This window comes from Serinus canaria, chromosome 1A (genome assembly GCF_022539315.1).
Source record: "Serinus canaria isolate serCan28SL12 chromosome 1A, serCan2020, whole genome shotgun sequence".
Taxonomy (NCBI): domain Eukaryota; kingdom Metazoa; phylum Chordata; class Aves; order Passeriformes; family Fringillidae; genus Serinus; species Serinus canaria.
The window spans coordinates 52,340,119-52,366,872 of record NC_066314.1 but is presented as its reverse complement, the minus strand read 5'-3'; the positions used below and the strand labels follow the sequence as shown (position 1 = coordinate 52,366,872).

The window sequence follows — 26,754 nt, the reverse complement described above, 5'->3', positions numbered from 1 at the left end:
GGCAGCAGCTGGCAATGTCTAACCTAGAAGCTTGGGAGAAGAGACTGCTGCAGGGTGTAAGAGATGGGAGAGGTACCTAGAATTTAAGGCTCTATGAGCTCACTTGTGTGACTCACATTAATAGCATAATAAGTTAATGGAATCTGGGGCAAAAAGGGGTGTCAGTTGACTCTGAGCTTTTGTTCTGGGGAAAAATAGGTCTGGCAATGATCAAGAGACATGTGTGCATTTCCTTGGAAGGAAGCATTGCAGTTAAATTGGAGACACTGATAGCCTTTCCACTGAGTCATGCATCAGGCCGTGAAGGAACAAGGAGCCGAGGAGCCGTAAATCGTTCTGCTGGGGAAGCATGAAGGGTGCATTTTGCTGCCTGCAGGGTTGGTATTTGGAAGGCACGTGATGTGTGTGATGATCTTACTGATGAAAAGTTTGGCTGCATGTTGCACAACCATGTAAGTTAAAGTTCAGCACTGGGAGAGCTGAATTGGTCAGTTGCCGGCTCACTAAGGGAATGTGAGGAAATGTCACCGCACTGAAATCGGACCAAGTGAGGTTTGCTTTTCCACTTAAATGAGGTATGGCCTTGATGGAGCAAGAACCAAGCAGCCATTACTGGTCTGGTGAAACTTGCTCTTCAAAATTGAATAATAGATAGCACCTGTGTGTGACTGGGAGCGAGACAGAGCTACTTTTAATTAACATGCATATTGAGTTGGAAATGCAATAGCAATATGCTATGTGATTCCAGAGAAGGGGGCAGATAGGAGACCCTTAATTGATCCAGGGTAGAGGCTGCCCTAAACACCAGAATCACTATGCAGAAACATCTTGTATTATAGGGCTTCTGGGGGTGTTTTATCTGCATTTGGGATGCACCTTCTTAACAAGGAATATTGTTGACAGAATACTTAAATGAAAGAATCACATTCAGATTAACTTCTGCACAGAAGAATAGCACATCTCATAAATTCCAGCTTTTCTGCCCAAGTATTCTGGAGGAATTAAAAAATTATTAACTGTGGTGCGTTTTGTTATCAGTTTAAGTATGGCATGTTGATTTTTAATATATTTTATCAAATAGTTTAGCAGAAAGTCAATACTGGGAGTGAAGATCTGGCTAAACAAAACAAAAGAGCTCTCTCATACTCAAAGATAATTATTCTTTGCATGCTTATGATATCATGGTGAATCTTCACAATGCTTTTTCAGAATCATAAGTCAAAGAAAGGGAACAAAAACATTCCTGCCAACATCTACAAAGTGCCCTGGATCTATGTCCATTAACCCTGAAACAGATGCAATAGAATTGTATGCCAAGAAATGAGAACAAAAGGACTGCAACAAGAGTGCCTGACATTTTCCCCTGTTGGAAATGAAGTAAAAAGTTAGATTAGTAAACAGAACACCGAGGTATCTGGCAGCTTGTCAGTGTAGCAGCTCTGCCATCTGCACCAAGGCCATGTGTCACTGTCATCCCTGAGGAGCAGGTCTCTTGGAAGAACAGAAGATGGCTGTGCAGGACCAAGGAGGACACTGGCATGATTTCCTGTGGAGCTTGAAGATGTTCTTGACAGCTAGCACACACTGACTGAAGGGTGTGTGCCTTGCCAGCTGATGGCACTGAATGAGGCAGCAAGGAGCTGAACCAGGCCCTGTGTGGCAGGTCCCCCTTGATGGTTAGAGAGGAGCTGGTTTGTGGACTAGTAGTGTCTATGTGCTGAGGTGGTCACAGGGAACAGCAGCTGGATAGTGACCCTTGTATGGTCTCACAAACCTTTCATTTGGCAGTGGAGAGGAGGAAATGATGAAACTTCATAGGTGATGAAGTTTTCATCACCTATGAAAACTTAAATCTTAGAAAATTACTGTGTGGTTGGCTGTCCCTAGTAACTTGTTCTGCTTGATTTTAGTAGATTTTGGTAAGTTCAATGCCCTCAATGGGAGCCAGTGGCTGCCAAGCCCTGTCATGTCACAGACACGCTTGTTCGTAACAATGTGCTGAGGCTAAGCAAAATCTTGTTTAGGTCTTGCTCTTTCGCAGTACATTGAGGCTTTCAAGATAAAGTGATTTTTGTTTGCTTTCTCTCAAGCAGTGTGTTGCTTGAAATGCACTGCTGTAACCAACCTGCACAGCACTTCTTAGCACTCCAGCAGCACTTCTCAGCACTCCAGCAGCACTTCTCAGGTGGCAGATGTGCCTGTAACGAGTGGTGCTGTGCTGCAAGGTGTGAGAGAGATACAGAACATGAATCCTGCTTCTATTCAGGCCAGATGTTGTATACAGCAGGTACTAGAATAGGTGTTTAGTAGTTTTAGGGTCAGACTTCAGGTTTATCTCCAAATCGTTATTCCTGAGAGAAAGGGATCATCTCTTTTGCCTTTAAGGGACTGTTTTAAACTAGTGATTTCTCTTATAAGCTATGGCCAATTGCTCCAAGACATTGAAGTGTTACAAGGTGAAGTCTTCACTTGCATTTGTCCATATATTACATGCACTGTCTCATTTTTCCTTACTTGCATTCAGATAGCATTTAGAAATTAGATTTGCAGCACACTAAGGGATGGCCAAAGCAGGCAAGCTGCTCAGACATTATGAATTTTACAGCTGTAGAGGTTTTTAGAAGTTCTCTGTCCACAGCAGTGATGCAACATGGAGAGCATGAACAGAGTTTTTGGGGTGCTGGCATGTCTCAGGCCATGTTCAGCAAGACCAGCTCTGGAGAAAAAAGCTCAATAGATCTTGCAAACCTCAGCACTTTCTCTGAAACAGACAACAGAAGATGCTGTCAGGGCAGTGATGGTTTCCTTAATAAGAGAAGATAGAGAATGTCATCCCATCAACTCTCCTGTTGGTACCATGAGCTATCAAAATGGAAATGGAAGGTTCCATGACCTTCAGTCATGAGCTTTTGAGTTACTGTGTTTACCTGCTAAATCTGCTGTTAGCAACCACTTTCTCTTGTGGTTACAGATCAGATGAGCAGCTAGACAGTGTTGCTGTCCAGTTTGATACTGAGACACTTGACAAAGACATGCTGCACGAAGAGATGAGTAACCCTTCCCTCTGAGAACATCAAACAGCTAACTCAGAGGGGTGCTAAGACTCCATATGCATGAGAGAAGTTCCTCTTCTGTCACTGGAACTGTAAAATTGAGTCTGTCCTCACTGCTAAATAAAATTTTTCCAGCAGGTCCTTGTATAAATCCTCTAAAATCTTTTATATTTACATTATTTACTTTTAGATATCTTTTCTCACAGTTACTTACAACTTTTTTTTTTTTTAATTAAATTTGCCTCGAGAAACTGGGGCAAAAAATTACAAGAGCAATCAGGGATAAAGATAAGGAGCTGGCCTGTTGCAGCTGTGCCATCCAAGTTAGTATATAGCTCAAGCAGTGGTTTGGGTTCTAGCAAATCTTATGTTCTTATTCCAGTGACAACTCTATTTCAGTGACAAGCAAACTCATGTGAAAGAAGAACTGGTCCGTGTTCAGCTCCCTAAGTAAGTTGCCATGATTTTTGGTGACTTCAAAATTTGGAGTATGAGTGCCAGTCTAGAGCTGCAAGCACAGAAGAGGGCTTTTCATGCAATTGCTATGGCTTTTGTGAAATAAATGGTTGTGCAAATTTTGTCATTATCAAAGCCTTGGTTGTCTCTCTAGGACATGGGGATTCTCATCTCATACACTTTCAAAAAACAAGTGATTCCCAATTATGCCAGTGCTGTGACCATACGTGGATCAGAGAATATGAGATAACTGTGGAAAACCAGTATATTGTATATACTGCTGTAGGGAATGAGGTGAGCAAAATGCAGCTCAGATTAGGTGGCCACAGGGCTTTGTTCTGCCTGTAAACCCTCCTTATCTGCCTTCAGGGCACATGCATATGCCCACAGGGCTGTAGCCAGCAGCTCTGAGTACACTCATTTCCAAGCTGTGTGGCACAGCCCCCCAGCGCCTGTGGCCACAGTGGCTCACGAAGGCCAGAAGAGGCTGTGATTACAGATGGTGCTGTTACTGCAGCTACTCCTGACCCTCCTGGCAGGACAGCGGGAGCAGAAGCCACTGAGGCTGTGATCAGACTCATCTCATCTTCTCTGCAGAGAGGAGCCTGAGTGGCTCTTGCCCTGCTCTTGCTATGGCATGCCCATGTGGGAGTAACGAGTGCTGTGGGCTGCAAATATAGGTAGCTAATAACTATTTCACAAACAGGGAGTAATTTTCTCATTAAATGTATTGGCAGTACACAGGCTCCTCTGCTGCATCACCTCAACTCAGGCTCTGGAGGAGAAGCCTTTCAAAGATGTGTTCCAGAAGCAAGCTTTTACTTCTGAAAGAGATAACATGTCAAAATAATTTGTCAAAGATAAATTTCAAGAACATTTCTGCCTCTTATTTCTGATAGTTCAGGAAAGCTCCTGCCCCTAAACACCTCTTGTATGTTTCTGTCTCAGAGCTCCCAAGCCTGCCTCCCCAGCTCAATCTTTGAAACACCATACAAATGAAAATATGGTGTTTGTTGAAAAGAAGTGGCTTGGTAGAGATATGGTGAAGGTACACACCTTCTGCTCTGCTCGCTTTTGAAAAAAAATCAGTTTAAACTTCTCTTGGTAAAAGTGTGGCACATGGAATGGAAGTGAAATAGTCTGGTGCTTGAGTCTCAGTGGATGTGTCAGCTGTAGAAAGATTGGGATCAAAAAGAGCAGAGGCAAAATTAGGGGCAGAAATAGTTCCATAGTTATTTTAAATTCATCTTTCAGTATTTAATTTTGAAGGATTTCTAATTTTTTTGTTGGTCTAACAGTAACTTACTCTCTCAGAAAATTTACACTGGGAAAATTGTTGTAATTTGGATAATGTTCTCCTTTCCATCATGTAGGAATCCCACCTCAGATACGGTGTATTTGTATTTAGTGGTATGCAAAATGATATAACAAAAAATTTAAGGCCGAGGAACACAGTTCTGTGTTTGCACAGTTCACTCTTTACCTGTGCAAAATTAAATAGTTGCTATGATATTTGAAGATGGATCCTCAAAATGCCATTAAAAACATTATTTTCTTTCTTTGCTAGTAAGATTGTGATGGTTTCCATACTGTGTCACAGTTATGAGCAAGTGACTATACTACATTCTACCACCAGCTATTCCTAATCTGGTTTTTTGCTTCTTCACTAGTGCTCATCCTTGTTTCAGTACAATTGAGGGTACAGTGTGCTGGGACTCCTGATGGGAAGGAGTCCTAGAGGGGGAGGAAATGCCTTAAGGCTGGATGCACTAAAAACACAGTGAGTAAAAATACAGCCTGTATTAGGATGTAGTTTCTTTTGTTCTCACAAGCACTTCCCATTGGAAATTTGGGGTTTCTCATCTTGTGTTAATGACTCATTATTGTTATCAGGTCTGATACACACTTCTGCTTAGTTGCTGCCTGAACTCTCCATCATTCTGTGAGTTTTTCTGCTGTGAAATCCTGCCTGTGAAAACTAAGGTTCAAGTGTAATAATTAAGCTTTAATCACAAAAAAAATTCCATCCCACAAGACTCAATGCATATTTAGAACACTGGTGTGATGTGGTTGGTGTCAGCCTTGGGATGGAACCACAGCCTGGAGACACCAGAGTTTCCGCTTGGGCCTTTTCTTGCTGGGGCAGGCACACCCACGTGTCATGAGGACAAGCACATTCAACATGTAGAGGGAACCCAGTGTGTTCCTTAGGTCTGGAACAAGATCTAATGTTATTAACTGTGAAAGTCCTTATAAAACTCAAACCTAAATTTGACTTTTGATTTTGTTTGCCCTGCCTCTTTCTCCTTTTGTCTTATTTTGGGCAGGTATTACTGTGCCTGGGATCTGTGGGCTGATGGGAATATTTAAATTTTCTCAAAACTGTAATTGTGTTTTCTTCTAATACTTGAAGACACTGTTATTAATGCTGGGAGTTAAAAGCCTTGTAAAAATGTTTTTCTTTATACAAACAGTAGAAGAATAGCTACTTTTTAAATGAAATTAGATATTATCATGTTTATTTATTTATACTTGCATAATTTGGTTTATGAGATAATACAGCTTTTAAATAGTCACCTGGTTTTGACACATTTTGTCATCTGCCAAATAATTTGACAAATTTGCCATAAACTCCCTGACATTTTTGCTCAAAATAGTTAGTTTTCTTCATTCTTTGCTGCCAGACAGGTCGTGTATGTTTTCAGGCCTGAAGAATTTCTATCAGCTATTTAAATGCAAAGCCACAAAGAGAAAGCCAGACTTAGGCTGCAGCAGGCTGAACTGGGGTGATTCAGGACCAAAGGAGCTGCAGCACATAATTAAACTGTAACTGCACCGTGCTCCAGGCTCTATACATAGCAGTATAAACTGGCTGTTTTTCCCGTCAGAAGGGGAAATGTGCGCAGCTATCGCAGACACTGTGTGAGCAAGGATTGAGAAAATGGTTATGGAGTAACACTTAAAAAGTTGGGGTTTTTTCCTACTACTTAGGCAGAGAATTTGACTAAAGATGGCTGCTGGCAGTTCCCTGCTGCTGAGGGAAGAGGATGCATCCCAGCTTCCCAGCTCTCAGTGCCGTCAGGAAAAGAAAGGGCAGAGCTGGGCATTGGTCTCCCCTTGGCGCTAATGGCAGCCGCTTTTGCTTTTACTCCCTGCAGCTGGGCTTGGAGCCAAGGGAATTATATACAGCCATGGCTGTGTGCTGAAAGGAGGAGGAGGAGGTAGGGTAATCTTTCCCAAGCCTTCTTGCACCTCTCTCTGATGTTGCCCCCAGCAGCAAGTTTCTCTTCACCTGTGAGACAGCTCACAGTACTAAATGGGATTGGGAAGATGCTGTGAGCTCGTTTTTAGGGCAGCAAAAGAAATCTGGCAGAAAGCAGCCATATCCTTGTGTTGGCCCTCAGACAAGGAGGTGATACATCCCAACCCTATGCAGCTGAGCAGCACAAGCAGGGAAAGCATCCAGGTTGGAGTCACTGCTGGCTTGTGGGTTTGTAACTGAGCAGGGGCTGATTTCACAGCACAGGCCCTGCTGGCAGGTTTTATGTTGTGGTGTCAGCCTTACACTGATTTTTAAACAAGGCTGTGTTGAGTTTGATGGGAGAAGAAATATCCTTTAAAAATCTATTGCCAACAAGTGGGGTTTTTAATGGTTTTCACAGAAGTACCTTAAGGGAGCAGCCTTTGAGACTTCTTAGGAACAAATGTGATGGTGAATGAAGAAGATGCACACAGGGACGTGCTTATATTGGTGAAGGCAGCACTGCAGCATGTTCCTACTGTGAATAAGGGAAGGCGGGGGCGGGCCACATATAGTCTGGAGCTGCCACAACAATGCCTGAAAACCACAAGCACACAAAGCAACAGTACCTGGAGTCCCGTGGCAGGGCCTGGATCAGCTCTGAAGGGTTCTCAGCATGCCTTTTCTGAGGTTCTGCATGGGTGCCATTGCCCTTTTGTTTACATGGGAGTGGTGGGGATGTGTACAGAGGAATATGCACCGGTTTATACAACTGCCTGGGTTTAAAAAGCATTTTTTCATGCAGGATGTATTTGGCCATGACCATTTATTTGTTTAGTGTCATCTAGTGCTGAAATTAGGTCATACCAACTTTTATCTTCTATAAACCAGATGGGCAGCTTTCCCAAGATGGTGGGTTCCTGCTTTCCCTCCCGGCCTGCTGTTGTGATGGGCTTTTGCTGGCTGGCAGACTGCTGCCTAAGCTGTGCAGGTAGCTTGGTGGCTGGTGGGGGGGTTATGGAAAGGAATCTGGAGCCATTTCCATGTCTTTGAAGGTGTTTCTGGCTCTGGCAATTTGCTGACAGTGAGGCCTGTTTCCCCTTGTTTCTTGTGCATCTCTTCACTCAGTGGGGTTGCTTTCTGTCATAACTTGCAGGCTTGCCTTGCAGACTTCCATCTATCCCTTCTTTTTCTTGCTTTGACCACCACTCTGAGCATAAACTTGTTTCTGCCCACGTTCATACCCTTGAAAAATAATCTTATAAGGGAGGTCAATTTATTGTAGCAATACCTAGGGATTTAGACAAACTCAAGATCTCATAGCTCATATTTTGTCTAAGGAAACACATAAGAAGGTGTGACTTTTGCCCTGAAGACCTGTAACAGTATATTCTGCTGAGCCTGGTGCATCCTCTAAAGTCATCAGTGGACATAAGTTATAGCTTCCAGGAAGAACAGTGGATTCAAATCAATGTAATGCTGTAGGCAACTCATCTGACTGGTATTGAAAAACAGGGAGGAACAAGAGTGGTTTCATTTGCACTGTGGGATGACAAAGGTTTGAGCATCGCAGTGGCTGCTAACTTGCTACATTGGACTTGTACCAGTGAGGAAAAGATCTCAGTGCCTGGGACTCCACCAGTGTGAATGAGGTTGTAGGACTGGGCTTCACAGAGCACCATTTGATCCTCAATATAACCAAAATTCACATGAATGATTGATTTTATACCCAGTAAGATTTCTTCCTAAACCAGCAGGAATAGTTGAGGATATAAGCCTTTGCCAGACTAATACTTGAAAACTAGTGTGATTTCTGTGTTTCATTTGATTTTTATTTTTTAGTGTATCATGTGATGGGGGACAGAATATCCCGAGGACCTTTGTTTTGTACACAGAAGTGTTTCAGCCTCTGTAGTTTAAAAGAAAAAAAAAAAAAAAAACAAAAAATTAAGCTAGAAAGCAACAGCTAAATTTAAAAGCAAGATTGATTTTCTTGCTAAATATCCTCAGACCAAGCATATTTTAATACAAATGTTCAAGATCATAATCTGCTGAATGCTGACATTTTATTTAGATTTATCTGTTGCAAGTTTATATTTTATGCAAAGACAAACAAAAACAAAAGAGTGGGGTTTTTTTGTTGGTTTTTTTTTGTTTTATTTTTTTTTTTGCAGAGAGTTGGATTGAACGATGTCTCAATGAAAGTGAAAACAAACGTTATTCCAGTCATACCTCTCTGGGGAATGTTTCTAATGATGAAAGTAAGTAACTTGTCATTCATTTAAAGTGAATATGAACATATCTGAGTGCTCATTTCCTGCTACATAAGTTGCTACAACTCTATTAAATTTTTATTACTGTGTATTTTAAGGAGTCAACTCACTTGACATACTCAATAGTTTTATTAAATTTTTTTTCTGGGATATTTACATTTTTTGAAAGGAATTAGTACTGTTTATTGGTTAAAACAATATGAAGAATTTGTGTGTCACTGAATAGAGGTTGAAATGTGCTGTTAGGACCAGCTTAGAAGAAAGACCACCTGTTTTGCTTTTCACTGGTGAACACCATGTGGTCAAAATATGGGGAAAAAATGTGCTGTTTTCCAAGACTACTATATCAAAACATAAATTAAAAAAATCTTTCCGTTAATAATTAAACAATTGTGAGATTAAAAATCACTTACTAAAACATGGTATTGTTTTCTTTTTAGTCAGAGAGGGAGAAAATTTATCAATTTATCTGATTTCAAATCGACTAGTTTTTTTCTTTTCTAGTGATAGTAATTTTAGATCTTGATTTTTAAAAATAGCATGTAATCAAAATGATTTCAAAGTAGTTTAGAACAACCAATTTTTTTGTTTTTAAAATTGCAGGATAATTTCTAGCCTACCATTTAGTTTTCCCTGTTTATGCAATTTCTATTCTGCTTAATTTGCCTAAAGCAAAATATTCTTCATGTTACTTTTCATCTCCAGAATTCATATATTCACATGATAAGATATTAATGCAGATGGAATTCTTAATCCAGTAGCTAGTAATTTACATTTCATAAATATGTGTTTTAAAAGTGTATTTTAAATAACGTCATTGCTGCAGTTCCCTTTTACCTTTTTTTTTTTTTCATTTTAAGAGAATTATTTATTTTGACATTGTGGTAAAACTACATGCCTTGTAGCACAATATTGTAATGGATCATGAAACTTGCTGTATTGGGGCCTTACTCTTATTTGTCTAGGGATATCTTTTGAGGGAATATTTCTGAAGGAGAAGGAAGATGTTAGTAGAAAAAAGGTATTTATTCATGACTTGCAAGCTAAAAACCATGCACAAGAATCTTTAAAAATTGACAATGAAACTGGGAGAAGTTTGGGGTTTTCTGTTTTTAAAAATTAAGGAATAGAAATTAATTTATCTTTAAAAATTATAGTGGATTATAGTGAAAATAAAACCGGTAGCTTGTAATTTTGAATCTTTTGAGAACCTGTGAGATATTCCAAGTTCATTTCACTCTGATGCTACTAAGAAAGTGATGGAAGGAATCTGTAATGAATGAGATGTGTCTTCAGACTCTTTATAGGGTCAGAATTCAGGATTGTTAAATGTGCTTTAAATATGAGCATGAGAAACTTCCACATAGCTGGGGCTAGTAAAATGAGGACCTATGATTAACAAGAGCAGGTGTTTCAGACAGTGGCATTGAGAAGATGGCATGGTGGCTCATTCTGTTTTCTGGTTCTGGAAATAAGGGGCAAGCAATGATGATGAAAGGCAGTGAATTTAGAACTGGTAAAACAAATACATAAATGAATTTGTTCCTCTATTTGTGTGCAGAAGACATTGTCACAGCATATAATGGAAACCCAAATGAGAGGCAGAGTTGATTTTTATCTAGCTTCCTTCTTAATAGCCAGTTCTTCCAGATGTTTCCTTTGCACTGATTACCAGCATTTCTGCAGTGCAGATAAGAGAATTAATTCACCTGAAAAGTCATCCTTGTTTTGAGGGGGAGGTGAGGGAGGGGAGAAGGTGAAGAGGAAGAAGTAGGAAAACAAAATAAGCCACAGCAATAATCTGTGAAATCCAGAACAAACTAGAAGTTTCACTGTAGAAATCATTGTCCTATGTGCTCCTTTCTAGCCATCGAGGTCTTTCTAACATTTTTTAACACCACCCAAAAACCAACCAGAAATTTCCAAGCCATCATGTCATTCTTTGTCCAGCCTCTGTCATATATTTTACAAACAAAAGCAGGAGGCAAAATGTTTTGAGAAAACCCACATAACCCTATTTGAATTCTTCAGAATGGTGGCCGAATTGCTGTTGTCAGCGTAGGTCCAGTTTTCATCTGCAACCAAAATAAAGTCTAAACCACCTTTCTCTTGACCAGTTTTTTTGTCTCTACATACATGAGGCAGCTGTTGGCTGAACTACCAAGGAAAATGTGGGTTTGGTTTTCAGTTGGGGTGGGTTTTTTTGTTTTTTTTTTTTGGCCTTGGCTTCTCTGAAGATTGAGAACTTGTGCTGTGAACCATTAATTTTCTTCCTGGGCATAATGCTTGCTCTTGTGACTCTTTTTTTCCTGGATAATTTTAGAGTTCATAGGGGTTTAGAACAGTAGTAATAGTTTTTGCTGGTCTCCTTTTCTACCGCTGAAGTATGCTACAGAACCGTACTTTAAGCCACAGGGATTCTTTGCAATCTTCCATTCTTATCCAGATACCCCCAGGCCTCTTGAACCTGCATTACACTGGGAAAGGAAGTGATGACTCATAGCCATGGATTCACATCATCTCTGTGCTTCTTGGAGTGCTTCTTACCCTTTTGGAATGTTTTATGACGTCTTCCAAACCACAGTTTTTACATTCTAATATAAAAATTATCACTACATTTTATTTCACTTTCCAGCTTTTAAAACATTTTTCCTGCTGCCACTTCCATATTCCATGTTAGTCAAAAATTTACAGGAAAAGGGAACAGTACAATCTTGTAGCCAATAACTGAAAAAAAACAATTCAATAACATTTTCTGTGTACTGTGCATTAAACCAGATTATCCAAATTGAAATAGAGATCTGGAAGAACACAAATAAAGGCTAACAAAAGTTTCAACTTGAGTTCTGCGGGGAAGGAATTATGATGTTTCTTGATGAAGTGGGAGGATTGCTTGTCCAAATTGTCTTGCTAATTTGGAAATGTGAATGTATAACCTTCCTATGAGATAAAAGAAAATATTCAGACTACTTTTTGTGTTTCAAAAGTGGTGTTCAAAACCCATATTCATACTGGATGTAATGACTTACCCAGAAGCTTTGTTTATTGTTTGAAGTAAACCTCTTATTCTTCTATTACAAAAAAAAAAAAACCAAAAAAACAAAAAACAAAAAAAAAACAAACAAAAAAAAAAAGTTTACAAAAGAGCTACTTGCTTTCACTGAAATTTTCCTTGGAGAAAATTCCTTCTTTTTCAATTATACCTACTCAGTGAAAATTATGCTCCCATATTTCTCAGAGGTTTTTAAAATCTCCTACTTTTCTAAGAGCATGGAATACATGCTAATGACCCTGAATCTCATTTATGGCTACATGTAAATAGGAGACAAGATAGCTTACTACTCTAATTTAATTTTGGCTAAGGCCAAATCACTTCTGAGAACAGTCAGAATCTGGCCTGCAGGCGGTACAGAGGAAGAGGATATTCCTCTGAACAATGTGCAGCTACCTGAACTAAGGGAAGGATTTTATCTATATAAAGATAGTAACAGCATGTTAGTTTCTTTCTTGGTTTTGAGACACATGCAGGCAGCTCTGGAAAGTACAGGGCTCTCCAGTTACCTCCACAGTGGAAAGAAGAACTTAGCTCCATTTTAGTTATGATAAACAGACTAACACCAACACATTACAAAAAAGCTGTGTCTTCGCTTCAGGTTGTTCCACTCCCTGTGTTTAATGCAGCAGGGTCAAAGCTGCTGAGAACAGCTTCTGTTGTCTCCATGTCTGGCAGTAAGAAGAAAGAAATCCCTTGAGCTGTGCCTAGAATCAGACAGCAAAATTTAAGAGGATCCCACTGAGAGCTTTGGGAAAGCCACAAAGATACAAACATGCACAAGATACAACCAGGACTCGAGTGGCTTTGAAACAGAATTTTGGAAGTAAGATGGAGCAGTTAGCAAAAGAACTTCCATGGAGTTTGTGTCAAAGGGATCCTCTGGTATCTCTGTGAGCCAACAAATACTGTTTTTCTAGAACATCATTGATTCGTAGTTTTCTTATGTTTGAAGGCCCCTTCTATGCTGACACTTTTACTTGCAGTTGTCTAAGCTATTATCTGCATTCAGTTTGAGATGAGTACCAGGTTTTCCACCTTATCAGATACCTTGAAGACACTTTTCCTTGGGATGCTGGTAGTCCTCCTATTGGCAGTGGCATGAGCACACTACATGGGTTTCTCCCTGGGGTACTTTGTGTGAATCCCTGCAACTGTGAATTGAATAAGATTTTTCCTTGTGACTTCAAGACCTTTTGGATTTGTCACAGAAGAATTGTCATGTCTCTTCTTTGACCGTACCTTGAAGCAGGACTTCTTTTCAGAGACTTTATTTCCTTTTCCTACAAAATAGGTTGGATTTTAAAAGTATTGCATTTTAAAAGGTATGCTTTTATTTTAATCTACAGTGTTGTTTTGATGTGAATTGATAAAATGACAGGCCAAAAAGTAAGAAATGCTATTTTCCCTTCCCTCTTTCATGCTAAACAAAGTGATCTGGTATCAGACCTGAGTCAAGATTTAAACGTTCTCTGCTTGATATGGACACCATTAGATGCCCTGCTGACAGCTAAAGTATAAAGCTATCTATTATTTTCTGCTAGTCAATTATCTGATGAGATTATATTGTTAAACTACACAAGGTAGAATTAAGAGCTTTTATATGTAATACCGAAAGTTTGTATTTCTAGGTCCCATCTATTCCTGTACCATCTGCAACCCTTTCCATCTTTTTAATAGAAAAGTGAAAGTTTGGCTGGCAGCTGGTTCATTGACAGAAAAAAAAAAGTTGCACTATTTTCTTGTACAGAGAATTAACTATGGGGTGACAGGCACTAACTCTGTGAAAAATTTAGCTTTGTTGAAAATCCAGTTGTTCAATGGAAATTAATGCTTAAAGAAATTTTCTGAGTTACAGTTGAAATCTATCTTTTTCTTCTTGGTTTTAAGGTACAGTTGTCGGGGGGGGGGGGGGGGAGGGAGATGCTGAAGAGTCTTTAAGAAGGATCCCCAGGAGGCAGACATACCTGAGGAAGGAGACATAAATTGCAGTTTATGACCTAATTGTTATTTTGTGTCGTTAAAACAAATCCTTAGGGAGGATTTGAGTGGGAGGAGCTGAGTATAGCTGGCTTAAAGTATGTCTGAGGGCAGGTTAGGTAAAGCACCTGCTCGCAGCAGGTCACTCTTAGTGCAAGTGAAAAACAGCGGGGGGGGGGGGGGGGGATGGAAAGAGTGTAAAGATATTGTCTAACTTAGGTATTGACTTGAAGTTTGATGTCTGCCACGTATCCAGAGGGGAATTCAGCCCCTTAGCACAGGTGGAAGCCATCCCATGACAGGTCCTTGGGCGTGCGAGGCGGCAGCCACGGCCCCTCGGCATCCAGGCCCCGTGTGCCGGCGTTTGCTGCACGCCGACCGCCTGGTTAGGAAAAACAAACGAAACCCACAATATAAAAAGTGATTTGAGATGTGTATGTTGGTCCTGTGCACTGAATAAAAGCGGGCCCTGAAAGGCAGGGAGGGAGTGTGCGGCCCAATAATTAGGGGCCTGTATTGTCGTGTAGATGCGGGGGGGCTTCGGAATGGGATTTGCTGGCGCTCAGGGGAGCGGCCGCGGGATAAAGGATGTTCGGCTGGCACAGCTTCCCTTGGGTAAGGCAAGAAATCCTGGGGGACAAGGGCTGCAAGCAGAGCCTTCCAAGCCGGGGTGTTACTTGTGTGCGTGTGTTCCCCGCACAGCTCAAAAGGCCTCCCAAGAGGGTCCAATGTGCAGAGGAGATAGCGCTGCTCCCGTAAGGTCCCGCATCCTAAAGGCTCGCTTAAATTACTTCTAAAATTTAATTTCATGAAGAAATGCGACTTGCAGCGTGGTATACAGTTTTACCCTATTGTTTAGGTATCAAAGCCATCTATGCTGAATGCTTTCATCGGGGACAAAGCTGTTAAAATCTCAAAATGTGCTTGATACAACACTGTTTCCCAAAGAATAACATTCTGGAGCTGTTGATTGTGCTCCACTCAGCTTTCACCCAGGAACATTTTATGTGTTTAATAAAACACGATTTAGTCAGTATTATTCTATACATATTTCTAAATTGTTTTAAAAGAACAAATGCCTTCTAGGAAGAATCCAATATTTGAAGTTTTATTTTAATTACCTTTTTCTTTATTCATCTTTAATCTGAATTTTTGGAAAGCTGGCAAACCAGAGTTGCCTTGAAAACATTTAATGGGGAAAATTATCAGAGAAATCACCTGAAATAAGTGTATATTCTGTATATTACAAAATATACACTTATTCTCTTTCAGAATTAGCCCCTGCAAATGTATAAACATCTAATAATTACCTTATACAGGGTCAAACAGTGGGTGTACCCCATTAGTTTAAATGCCTTATCTAATACAAAACTTATCTAAGGCAACAGTGAGTGAAACTGTCTGCATGTTCTCATATGCTGGTAGAGATCTAAGAGTTGCTTTTTCCATATAAATTTATCCTTTTCAATGTCAATATTCCTAGGCACCACTCTGCTCCTGCTATCAGTGATATTTGCAGCGTTTACTGCCTTAACCAGTATCTACAGATGGTAGTTTAGGGAACATCATTATTTACATTTCTGAATTTTAGAGAATTTGAGAAAGCTTTGGCACTTGAGCACATTTTAATTAGTTAAAGAAATTCTTTCCATTCAAAAATTACTTCTTTTTAAAAAACAGTTCATGAATTCCTGATAAATTCCTGATTAAATCACATAGCTTTTTTTTTGTTTGTTTCTTAACAGATGAGGAAAAAGAAAATAATAGAGCATCAAAACCGCATTCAACTCCAGCTACACTGCAATGGTAAGATGCCTTTTAAAAAGATCAAGAAAATCTATTAGTGCTTTTTCTAATGCATTTTCCAGATGATGGACTAGAGCTCCTGGCCATCTTAGAGTTCTAAAGATCCTTTCACTGTGTTTCTTGTGCCTGTTTTTAACCTGTACAGCATTTCTCAACAAATGTCTTACAGGATTTGTTTGAACAGAGGAAACTTCTGATACAGTTTAGAAAATCTACTTCATGTATTTATTTGTCACCCTACCTGCTGATTATTTGTGGTTTGTCATCGTTGCTACGTCTGTTGTAAAAAGAAAGTACAGTACTGAGTAGTAGTAATGATTTTTTTTTTCAAGACACATTTGTTTCACTGTCTGATGAAGCCCACCCATACCAGCTGTTTTACTGACATGAGATCTCTGTAATTTAACATAGAAGACAACAAAAGGAAAGAGTTTGAGGTTTGATTAATTTGTCAAAATCTCCTTGCAAAGTTAGTGAGGAGAAAAAAGGAAGGGTAATTGGGAAGAGAGAGAGGATAGTTTGAGAGTTAGTCTACAGTGCTATAAAAATAAATAAATGTTGTTCCCTGTGATTTGCAGCAGTATTTTAGTCTGCATGTTCTGTGATGTGTACCTCTAATTCTGACATCCCTTGCTATAGGGCTTTCTCTTAGACTTTTGCTGACTTTTGCCTTGATTTAGATATTTAATTCTTGTTTAGATTTCTTAATATTGTAAGTCATCAAGTATCTTTCGAGAGGTTCCATATATCTGGCAGAGCAGAGCTCTCTTACAGAGAAGCCTCTGAGCACGCTTATCTGAAAGCCCATAGTCTTTAGCTTGTTTTAAGCCTTTTTAGAGAAAGGCCTTTACTTTATCCATAAGTACCTGAAGTACTTCTTGTACTTTCTGGATGAAAAGATAAGATTATTGGTAAAAAATGTGTGTTTTTTAAAGCAAAATGGTAGCAAACTTCTTTCTCTGCTTCTGTCAGTCTCTCCGGAGATTTCACTGAAAAAAACAGAAAAGAGTAATTCATTCAGTGTATTTTACTCCATTTTTTCTGCCTGTGAAATTACATGACTGTGAAACATGCAAAAATTATTTCCATTATTTCTTAAATAATTTAGATTATTTGCTTTTTAAAGTTGATTGGTGAGGATTTTAGACTAAAAAAATCTCAAGACTTGTGGGTTGATTTTAAATAGGTTGCTGCCAGTATTCAGAAACTTACAGACACTTTCAATGCAAATAATGAGATGGGCAAATATAAATAAAGGCATTTCCTTTGGAGCTATTGTTTCTTTGTACCTATTTGTATCACAAAAGTCCTGTTTTTCAGCAGTTCAAGAAAAGTTAAGGACTTTTCTTTAACAGACACTCAAGAAAGGTAACTACAGACAGAGAGAAAATTATTAAAATAATAATGAAATGTCATAGTGATAATTTATTATTTTTCATTATTCACTCTCACAGCTTCAACACAGTTCAAACAGGATAATAAAGAACTATCTAGCTAAAATAAAATAGTAATCAGCTCTTACCAGTCCCAGATTCAGAGCAGTGTTTATTTTGCAGTGAAGTCAGTTAAGAGCCTTTTCCACAGAAGCAAATAATGTCATAGCCAAGAAGCTGGCATTAATTAGAACATCCAGCCATACTGTTCCCAGCAGAAAACATGCAAATACTGTAAACAGTCTTTTGCCAAATGCTTTCAAGCTTCGTCAGTCATAAAGGTTAGTAAATCCCTAAACTCCTGGGATATTGAGCCCTGCTGGAATGTAGTGTGAACACTAATGCTCATTCAGCTGTGTTTGCAGTAGAATTCTAGAATTCTGGTTCTGAAAAGGCTGCTTGCATCTTCTTCCCTTCTCTCTTGCTAGTGTACTGGCTTACTACCTGTCTGTTCAACATGTTTCTTACATGTTGAAGTAGGTCACATATTCTCCCCTTTGAGTCTTCTGGAGTATCTGCAATTTCTTCCATTCATCTTCCACCCAAAATTCCATGAGTTAACAGAAAGCAAAGAAGTTTCATGTTTAAAATCTTCAGCTGCTGTCAAACGGAATTATACAATTGGCTGAATTTATTAACAGGCACATAGGTTAAAAGTTTCCCAGCTTTTGAGCCATGACTACAGAACAGTTTTCTGGTAGTTTCTGTATGCTTTTCAACATATGTACTGCAGCTTTGAATTGGTATTCCCTGGAGAAATTGATATACTAAATAAAATGAGAAGCTCAAAATTAGGGTCAAACTGCTAAAGTAGCAAGCTTATTTTGGGTGAAGATGTGCCGTTTCCACTGTTCTGGGAAGTCAGACACATTAGCACTGCATAATTTGTACTGCAGTAGAACCCAGCACCCAGTTTACCCAGCTTGGTAAACTGTTGTGATCAGCACTGTAGAATTGCTGCACAGAGCACTTCCTGGAGGTGTAGCTTTATATGCTGGACAGTTTTGCTTGCTCAGGTGTGGTAGTTAAACCTCAGCCAACAAGTAAGTAACACACAGCTGCTCACTCACTCCTTCCCCTTCCCTGCTCTCACTGGGATGGGGAGGAGAAAAGGTAAAGGTAAAACCCATAGGCTGAGGTAAGAATAATAATTAAAGATGAATAATTAAAGTAAAATATAACAACAACAATAATAATAATAGTGTTAATGAAACTGAAAAAGCATAATCAAATCCAAGAAAAAACATGATGTGCAATGCAGTTGCTCACCCCCCACTGACCGAGGCCCAGCTTGTCCTTGAGCAGTGATCAGCACCTCACAGCCAACTACCCCTGATTATTTACTGGGTGTGACGTTCTGTGGTATGGAATATTCCTTTGGCCTCTTCAGGTTAGCTGGTCTTGTTGTGGGCACCCCCAGCTTCTTATGCTGCTCTTCTCTGGCACAATGTGGGAGACTGGAGAGTTCTTGACTTGGGGTAAGCACAACTTAGCAACACCTGAATGTGTTACCGACATTATTCTCATACTAAACCCAAATCACAGCACAGTACCAGCCACTAGGAAAAGAAATAACTCTTTCCCAGCCAAAAGCAGAACATCAGGCCTCACAACAAGTATTTGCTCACTCAGGGAAGACTAAAAAATGTATCTGTGTATTCCTTGGGCAAGCATGTGTCCTGTTTTCTAATGATCTCTCGGCTGGATCAAGAGGTGGAATTGGTGGGGTAAATTATTGTTTTCAGGATTCAGTGCCAAACTGCCCTTGTTCTGGCAAATGGAAACCTCACAATTGTCTGCAGCGTCTGGTGTCTGCCAAGCAAAACTGGTCATGTTTTTACTGTTAGATGCTACTACCAGTTAGAGCTAGTAAAGGCGATGGATTGTCAAAAAACCAGAAAGTGAGGAACTGTCAGGTGGAAAAAAAAAAAAAAAAGAGGAAGAAAGGAGTAGGGAAAGCACAGCAAAGACATAAGTGAAATAAGTACATTTACTCACTGGTTCATATTGCCATCAGCTTTATTAGTTATTCCTTGTCTGGAATAGTGCTGTAAAGAGCAAATTGTATCAATCCCATGGGGAGATATCCTTAATGTCTGTGCCTCTCCAAAGGTGAAATATGTTGAACATTTTAAATGTGGAGGATGAAGAATAGCTGAAGAAGCCAAGAATCGTGACTAGATGACTGTCAGCCTGGCTAAATGGTCTTTTCCTGGAAACAGGAATGATGCTTTTGTTTTGTTTCATTGATGACACAAAATGAAGTGAAAGGCCTGGTAAATGTAGCATTACTGCCAAATACATCATAATTGAGGAAACTGCCAAATACATCATAATTTGGGAAACTACACAAGCTTGAATTGAACTGTTAAGGCATGAATATACTAATACCTAGTATTCTGTGCTTATTCCATGTTCTTTATCATATGTATATCATTATCATCTATAAAGCTATAGCTTGGCTCTAAAATGTTCATGTTTATTTCAGTGGTGAACTGGTTGACCAAGGTCTAAGTGTGAAAGTTTATTTTACTTCATTTTGGTGTATGTATGTGTTTACTTCCCCAAACCCAGAATTACTCAAAGTACAGACAACCTACTCGCCCCAGTTTCCTGGCTTACAGTATAGGTACTCTGAATAATAACAGTATTTTGAAGCTAAAGTCAACAAAACTATTCTATTTTCATTTATAAAAATAATTTTAAAAGAGCAAGGTAAAGCATAGCGAGGGAATGGATTCTCCCCAGATTCTCACTTCCTTACATGTTGTTATACTCCATAAAAATTAATCTCTTCTAGAATCTATGTGATTAACAGTGGTTAACATCACAGTTGTTCTGTAGTCTTGAAATATAAAAATAAATCTGTAACAACACTACAGATGTGACTCTGATATAGAATAATCTCATTTAATCTGCAACTATGTAAGTGTATTTTGGAGGGAAGCAGTAATAGGGACAGATAAAATTGTCATTCCTGTGCAAGGATTAGGGGCTTTACTTCTATACTGTAGTGGCACAAAAGGTCTCATTGTGAGCTACTGGATTTCACATTGCTTTATTACAGCACTACATAAAATGTTTATATATATATGTAAGTATATTTTATAACTGATAATGGTTTGTTAGGTAGGAGATTGCATTCATTATTTTTCTGAAATACTGTAGAATGAAGCTGGATTCAAAATATGATAAAGTTGTTAAATAAAAGGCAAGAAAATAAAAGAAGTGGAGCAAGATGGGGTTTTGATCATTAAAAAAAAAGTTCAGGTATAATGGGGCATTTCATTGTTCAGTGTCAGACTAATGACTCTCTGTGAAAGAGAGGAGAAAAAGAGAAAAATTCATCAGATATGAAGAGAAATAATTAACTGCTTTTCTTTCTGTCCTGTCTTGGTCACGGAAGCTGACATTCCAATTAGGAGCTATAGTATACAAATGAACTCTCCAGGTTTTGAAAAGAGGTTTTGTTAGACCACTATGAAACTGAGGAAAGATGCCATGATGATATTTCTGTAGAAACCAGGGAAGAATAGATGTTGCCCATACAAACTGATTCCATTCATCTAGCCGGATATCTTATTAAAATAGTTTGCAGTCACAAATGATCACGATAACTGAAATGGAAGGTAGGTAGGTCCTGAAAAAGGCAGTGAAGGAGAGAAACAAGATATTTAGAAGGTGTTCTGCAGCTAACAAATGGCAGGGGATTATTTAATGTAAAACTGGATTTTTTTTGAGAATACGTATTTATTTTTTAATACGATTAAGAGGAAGTTGCACCTAACCTCTTCCCTTTCCCAGCAAGGCAGACAAGCACAGTTGTGACTGTAGATGCCTATGATTGACGCCATCAATGACAAGATTATTTATGGTTTAATGTTAAGTGTGTATGTAAATATCTCTGGAAGATTTTTTGGGTCAGCAGTCAAAAAAATGGCATTTCAAAAGAATGTTTATTTGAATCTATAGATTTGTAATGAGACCAGTTTGAAGCTTTAAAGATGAGACATATGCCTGCTCATATATTTGACATATAATCTAAAATTTTGTGGTTATATTTTAATGTATGAAAAAATAAGGATAGTTTCTAAAAGGTAGAAAAGAATGTTAATTTACTGGGGGTTTTCCAGCATTGTATCCAGATTGTGGTTTCTTTTTGTTTTTTCACTTTGCCCATAAACAATACCAAGAAACTATTACACAATAGGATCTTGTGGACACTCTTGAGTAGCAGCAAAATATTTGCTTTAGCTATACCTGCTTCCTCAAGGTAAGCAATTTTGCAGCTGGACAAGAGTGAAAAGAGTGTCATGAAGCAAAGGTGATGTGTTCTGTAAAGGAGAGAATGCTTCCCCTCAGTGAGTATTTATTGTTTCATAGTTGTACATATATTTATTTACTGAAGGATGCTTTCAGGGTATAACAGATTGCTGGGAACTCCAGCCTATGGTTTTGATAACAAGTGTGAACCAAATGAAGCAAGTATGTATTATGGGAATGAATTGGAAGGAGTACTTAGGATCAAAGCCAACAAAATTTAGTAGACAAGAAGTCAGAATGTTTGGTCTTAAAAGTTGAAGCTTTGTATATTATTTGCCATACAGGACATCCTACATACTTGCAGTTCTCTCTGTTTGATATTTTGCATTTTCAGGCTGGAGGAGAACTATGAGATTGCAGAAGGTGTTTGCATTCCTCGAAGTGCTCTCTACATGCATTACTTGGACTTCTGTGAGAAAAACGACACACAACCTGTTAATGCTGCCAGCTTTGGGAAGGTAAGTCTAAACTGCTGTATGACACGTTAAAATCTCACCTGGTTCAGGTCAATTTGTACTACTGAAAAGAACTAAATCTTTTACTGTTAGAGACAGAGGTGTATGAATGAAATCTCTTTGTGTATTCAAGTTCTTGGACAAAGGCTAAGTTTGTAAGTATTTTGATAGTTTGAATAACTTCTAACCATGGCTAGGCTCCAGAGTACATCAGTCCCCAGCCTAGCTGATGGTGATATGGTACAAAAAATTGGCAGTTAAAATTGAATTGGAATTTGAATACAAGCATCTGCAAATTACAACCTGCACTGCTTAAACAAATGTATAATTTTTAAAAGCAGAAGGATAAAATTGAATTCTGGAGCATGTCTGTGCTGTTCTTGTAAGCATAATATGGAGATACTTGAATTCATGATCTCAAATGATGTGGCAGATTCATGTGGTAGAGTACAATGCCTCCAGATCTGAAAGTCCAGAAAACATCTAGCTGCTTTTTGTGTGCACTGCAGGTACAGGCTGCCAAGCTATCCAAGTTATCTTCTCACTGTGATTCCTTGTGCTTCCCTTTCCAATCCTGCTCTAGTAAGAGCCACTCTGGTTAACTTCAGATTCACAGTGGAGATGCACTCCTAGCACAGACATAGCTGTGCATCATCTGGGTGTGAGGAGTAAAGCTCTACACTGGTAGCAGATGTTAATAGCTGGCTAGAAGGTTACATATAGTTTGTATTTTGGATTTGCTGGTCAGATATTTTCCTCTCAGTGAAAAATAGGATAATATTTAAAACTGAAATTCTACCGTAGATTGTGCCACAGGCCTTTAAAACCTGTATACTGTGAAAAAAATGAAGTGTAGAATTTACCACTGTGAAAAAAATGAAATGTAGAGTTTACCACTGTTTTTGAAATGCTTGCAAGCATGAATCTGAAGTCCATTGTCCTGCAAGCTGTTCTCTTTTAGTGTTTGAAACATTTGTTCTATAGAATTTCTGGGTATTCAAAGAAAGAAAAATGTTTTTAGGGTAACTGCCTGTGTAAAAAGTGGGTGAAGGATGTATTTAATGAGGTGACATTTTCTATAGTGCATCTTTAAGTCAGACAGTTTGGAAAGGAAAATAAAGTGTACCATGTTGTAACATTACCATGTTTGTTGTGTCTTGAAGACCTGCATAAGTCAGTAGATTCTGTGTCAGGTTTCTGTTCAAATACATTGCAGAACTGTGAATGAAGTTGATCGCTGTACACATTATTGCTACCAAGTGATAAGTATAGTGGCAACATGTAGTTTAGGAACAGTGAAAATAAGAAACAGATTTCATGCAGGCTCACACATTTGGAACATGGCTTAAGTTTACACAATGCTCCTTCTGCTGCTGCTAAAAACTTCTGTAAATTGTAAGGTGTAAATATTCCACAATTTTTCCATCAGAACATAAATGTATCAGGATTTTCACCATTTATCAGCATGTGGCAGTTCTGTTACCCTGTTTAATACTTCATCCCCCTTCTCTCCTGCCTCTCATACATAGACCTGTTCATTGGTAGGAGTCTCTTGACCTAGCAGGACATGTACTATGGTTTCCATCCAAAAATCACAGCATTCCAATGTGTTTTTCATGCGCTGTGGTCCAAGTGTTTTCCTCTCTGTTGCAAAAGAGTTTTGTAGCAGTGTTGTATGAAACTTTTTACCTTTTTTGTGGACAATTGTCACAATCATCATGTACACAATCATCATGGTACTGTTTCACACTAGTACTTTGGGTGGCCATAACTTCTGCATCTGGGAACTGGCAATTCTCCACTGGTACGCCCAGGAACTTCAGACAACAGGAAGAAAATATTGAAATGAAACCAGCTTCTCCATCTGCAGAACCTGAGCAGACCCCACTGATTCTTTCCAGCCTGTTCCTGCTAACAAAATGTACTGCATAGGTATAAAGATCTGCAAGGCACATCTGCCTTCTCTCAGTAGCTTGCAGTCAGCTTCTCCTTTGGAGCATGTACATATATGAAGTTTTAGCCGACATTGGTTATCACGTGACTTAAATACTATATTAGCAAGGTGAGTTGCATAAATGCCTTGGAGGCAGTTGAAGCAGTGCAGTGAAATAGGTGCCATTTAAGGCATTCTGCACTTAGCTGCTGCAACAGAGACCCTGGACATGTTTGTCCTCATTGGGAAACATCAGGAGCCCTGCAGCTGTCATTTCCTCCAGAGAAAGGAGCTAGTTGTTCTGTAAAATTGTAGACAGTTCGCCTTTCAGTAGATCACATTGAATTTATAATTCATCTCCGAACTTTAGCTCTGCAAACAATGTTAAATATTAAGGCTTTTTCCTTAACAAACGGGTAGTTTATAGAAAGAGACTTAGAGTTCAGCGCATTAAAAGAAACTGTAATAAGTAACAGTGTTTTCTGTTAAACCTCTAGGACATGGGCTGGACCTCAGACATTTGGTAATATTGCGCTAATGAAACTAAAATTGGTCTGGGGAGTAGAGAGATTAACAGAGAGTAATACAGACTTGTTTTCTGGGGAAGCCAAGCAAATAGCAATTAAAGGAACAAGAAGAACAAAGAATACAAATACTGTATAAATAATAACCTTTGAAAAAACAACCTGTACTCCTAAGCCACATAAGAATATAAAAAATCAGGAATACTCTACTGTGTCTCTTTATGGAATATTAATATCATATTTCTCATATGAAAAGGGAAGCTGTAATTTTGTTAGTCAAGATTTTAGTGTTTTACTCACTCATTTAACATGCAAAAATTACAGGTAGTTTTTTCTATACCAGCATTTGCCAATCTTACCTCTGCTACCTAGTCTGTCATTACAGTACTTTTTATTGCATGCTAACGACAGGACCTAGTATTCTCTTATATACCTTGACTAAATAGTAATTAGGGAGGGCCCTGTAATTTGGTAGTTACAGCTCAGCATCAGATGCAGAGTCCAGCGTGAAACCCCTGCTCTTACTGTAGACAGTCAAGCACATTATATTTTGATTTAATGCAAAAGTGAGGCAGAAAAAGTATAAATGTTCCACGGAATCAGTGAGAAGACAGGGAGGTACAGTGAGGCAGGGCAGATGTGTCACTGAGTTATTAACAATTAAATGTTGCATATGAGAACAAGCTCTCTCACAGCGAACGTGTTCAGGCTATGAATTAGTCTGCAGGCAGGAGGAGTGGAAGCCCTATAGCTGAGGTCACTTAAAAAGGATGGCAGCCTTGTGCCCCTCAGCCCTGTGCTGCCAGTGCCTTGGTCTCTGCTCCGGGACCTTAGGTCTCTGGAGAGCAGTTCAAGGTGTTTGTAGCTGAAAGTTCTGCCTCTGCCTGCTGCAGGGGAAGTTGTGTAGATGTATGTTTGGTTTTGGTTTTATCCGAGCAACGTGTTAATATAAAATGCTGGTGATTATTAACACACTATGTGCAAAGAATTCTTACTGAGTTTAATTGCAAAAACCAAGTCATTCTTAATAAGGGCCTTCACTGAATCAAAAAAAGCAGGAATGTTTTGAGCATTTCCAAAGCCCTCAGCAGCTGTTGTGTAGGGGTGGGTGCCATAAGGCTTCTCCTGGCTCTACCATTCCTCCCAGCTGTTCGCTGCATTGGCAATTCTTTGAGCTTCTCTTTCACTTTTATTTCCAACACTGATTTTTGTTCTTGTTTCTTTTGTGACCCTGTATGTACACTGTATTTTAGTCAGGACCCTTGAAGATGTAATCTTCCTCAACTGCAGCTATCTGTCCCATTCTCCGTGTCCTCAGTTCATTGCTTTAAATTTACTGGGCAGTGCTAATTCCCCTGCTGTGCCCCACCACGTCTCTCCCCCAGAACACTGAGAGACTTGTGGTGAAATCGCTTTGCATCCTCATGAAGCTGACTTATTCCCAATTCCCATGTGCCCCCTGGAGGATAAATACTTTCCTCTTCTGGTTTCTTTTTTTTTTTTTTTCCATTTTCTTTTGGGGCTTTCCTGCCGTGTCTTTTGACAAGCAGTAATAAACTAATATTTGAAAAGGAAAACGAAGGTTGATGACACTTCTCAGGGTGATTTTCCCCCATCTGAGGCCCCTTAACATAATTTTGGCATCTTAAAGAGGTTTAACGTGGGTGCATGCTCTCACAAATTTTGTTGCTCCGACTGGCTTTGCTGTAAGTGAAAATTACATTCCAGTGAATGCATTTCACTAGATAACGGGAAAGTCCACAATAGACTTGTAATATTGGTTAGGAAAGAACCCTTTTTTCCCAATAGTTTACTTTGCTCCAGGGAGGTACAAGCTGTACCAGCCAGACTCCTTTTTCATCATGATGCACTCACTGTCTCTATGCCCAGAAGTTTTGCTTTCAGGACTGTTCCTCCAATCATGACTAGGATAAATAAAATTTACTGTTTCTTGCTGTTATACTGTGTGATTTTAAAGTTTGAAAAGGGCAGAAAAGACCTTTATTTAATCCTCTTTGTTAATGACATTGTGATGTGATTGCATTCTGATTTGTCTTTGCATTGAAATGCACATATCAGGAAATTGCCTGCTGTTGTTCATAAGGAGATACTTCTTCTGAAAATGTGTTTTTTATTTCTTTACTTTCAATTTGCTCTTAAGTAACCTCAATAGTAGCTGGTATAGCAAAGTTGAATTTACTTTTAATGCTCTCTTCTGATGGATT

General features: G+C 39.0%; 1 protein-coding gene across 1 annotated transcript in view; it reads left to right on the top strand.

Annotated features, from left to right (window-relative positions):
• The first annotated feature begins 288 nt into the window (after positions 1-288).
• Positions 289-26,754, top strand: part of RFX4 (regulatory factor X4) — a 76,429-nt gene continuing 49,963 nt past the window's right edge. The window contains exons 1-5 of the mRNA XM_050969917.1: positions 289-326; positions 2,972-3,051; positions 8,925-9,011; positions 15,801-15,861; positions 21,952-22,075. Coding sequence (XP_050825874.1) covers positions 289-326; positions 2,972-3,051; positions 8,925-9,011; positions 15,801-15,861; positions 21,952-22,075 — 390 coding nt within the window. The remainder of the gene's footprint in view (positions 327-2,971; positions 3,052-8,924; positions 9,012-15,800; positions 15,862-21,951; positions 22,076-26,754) is intronic.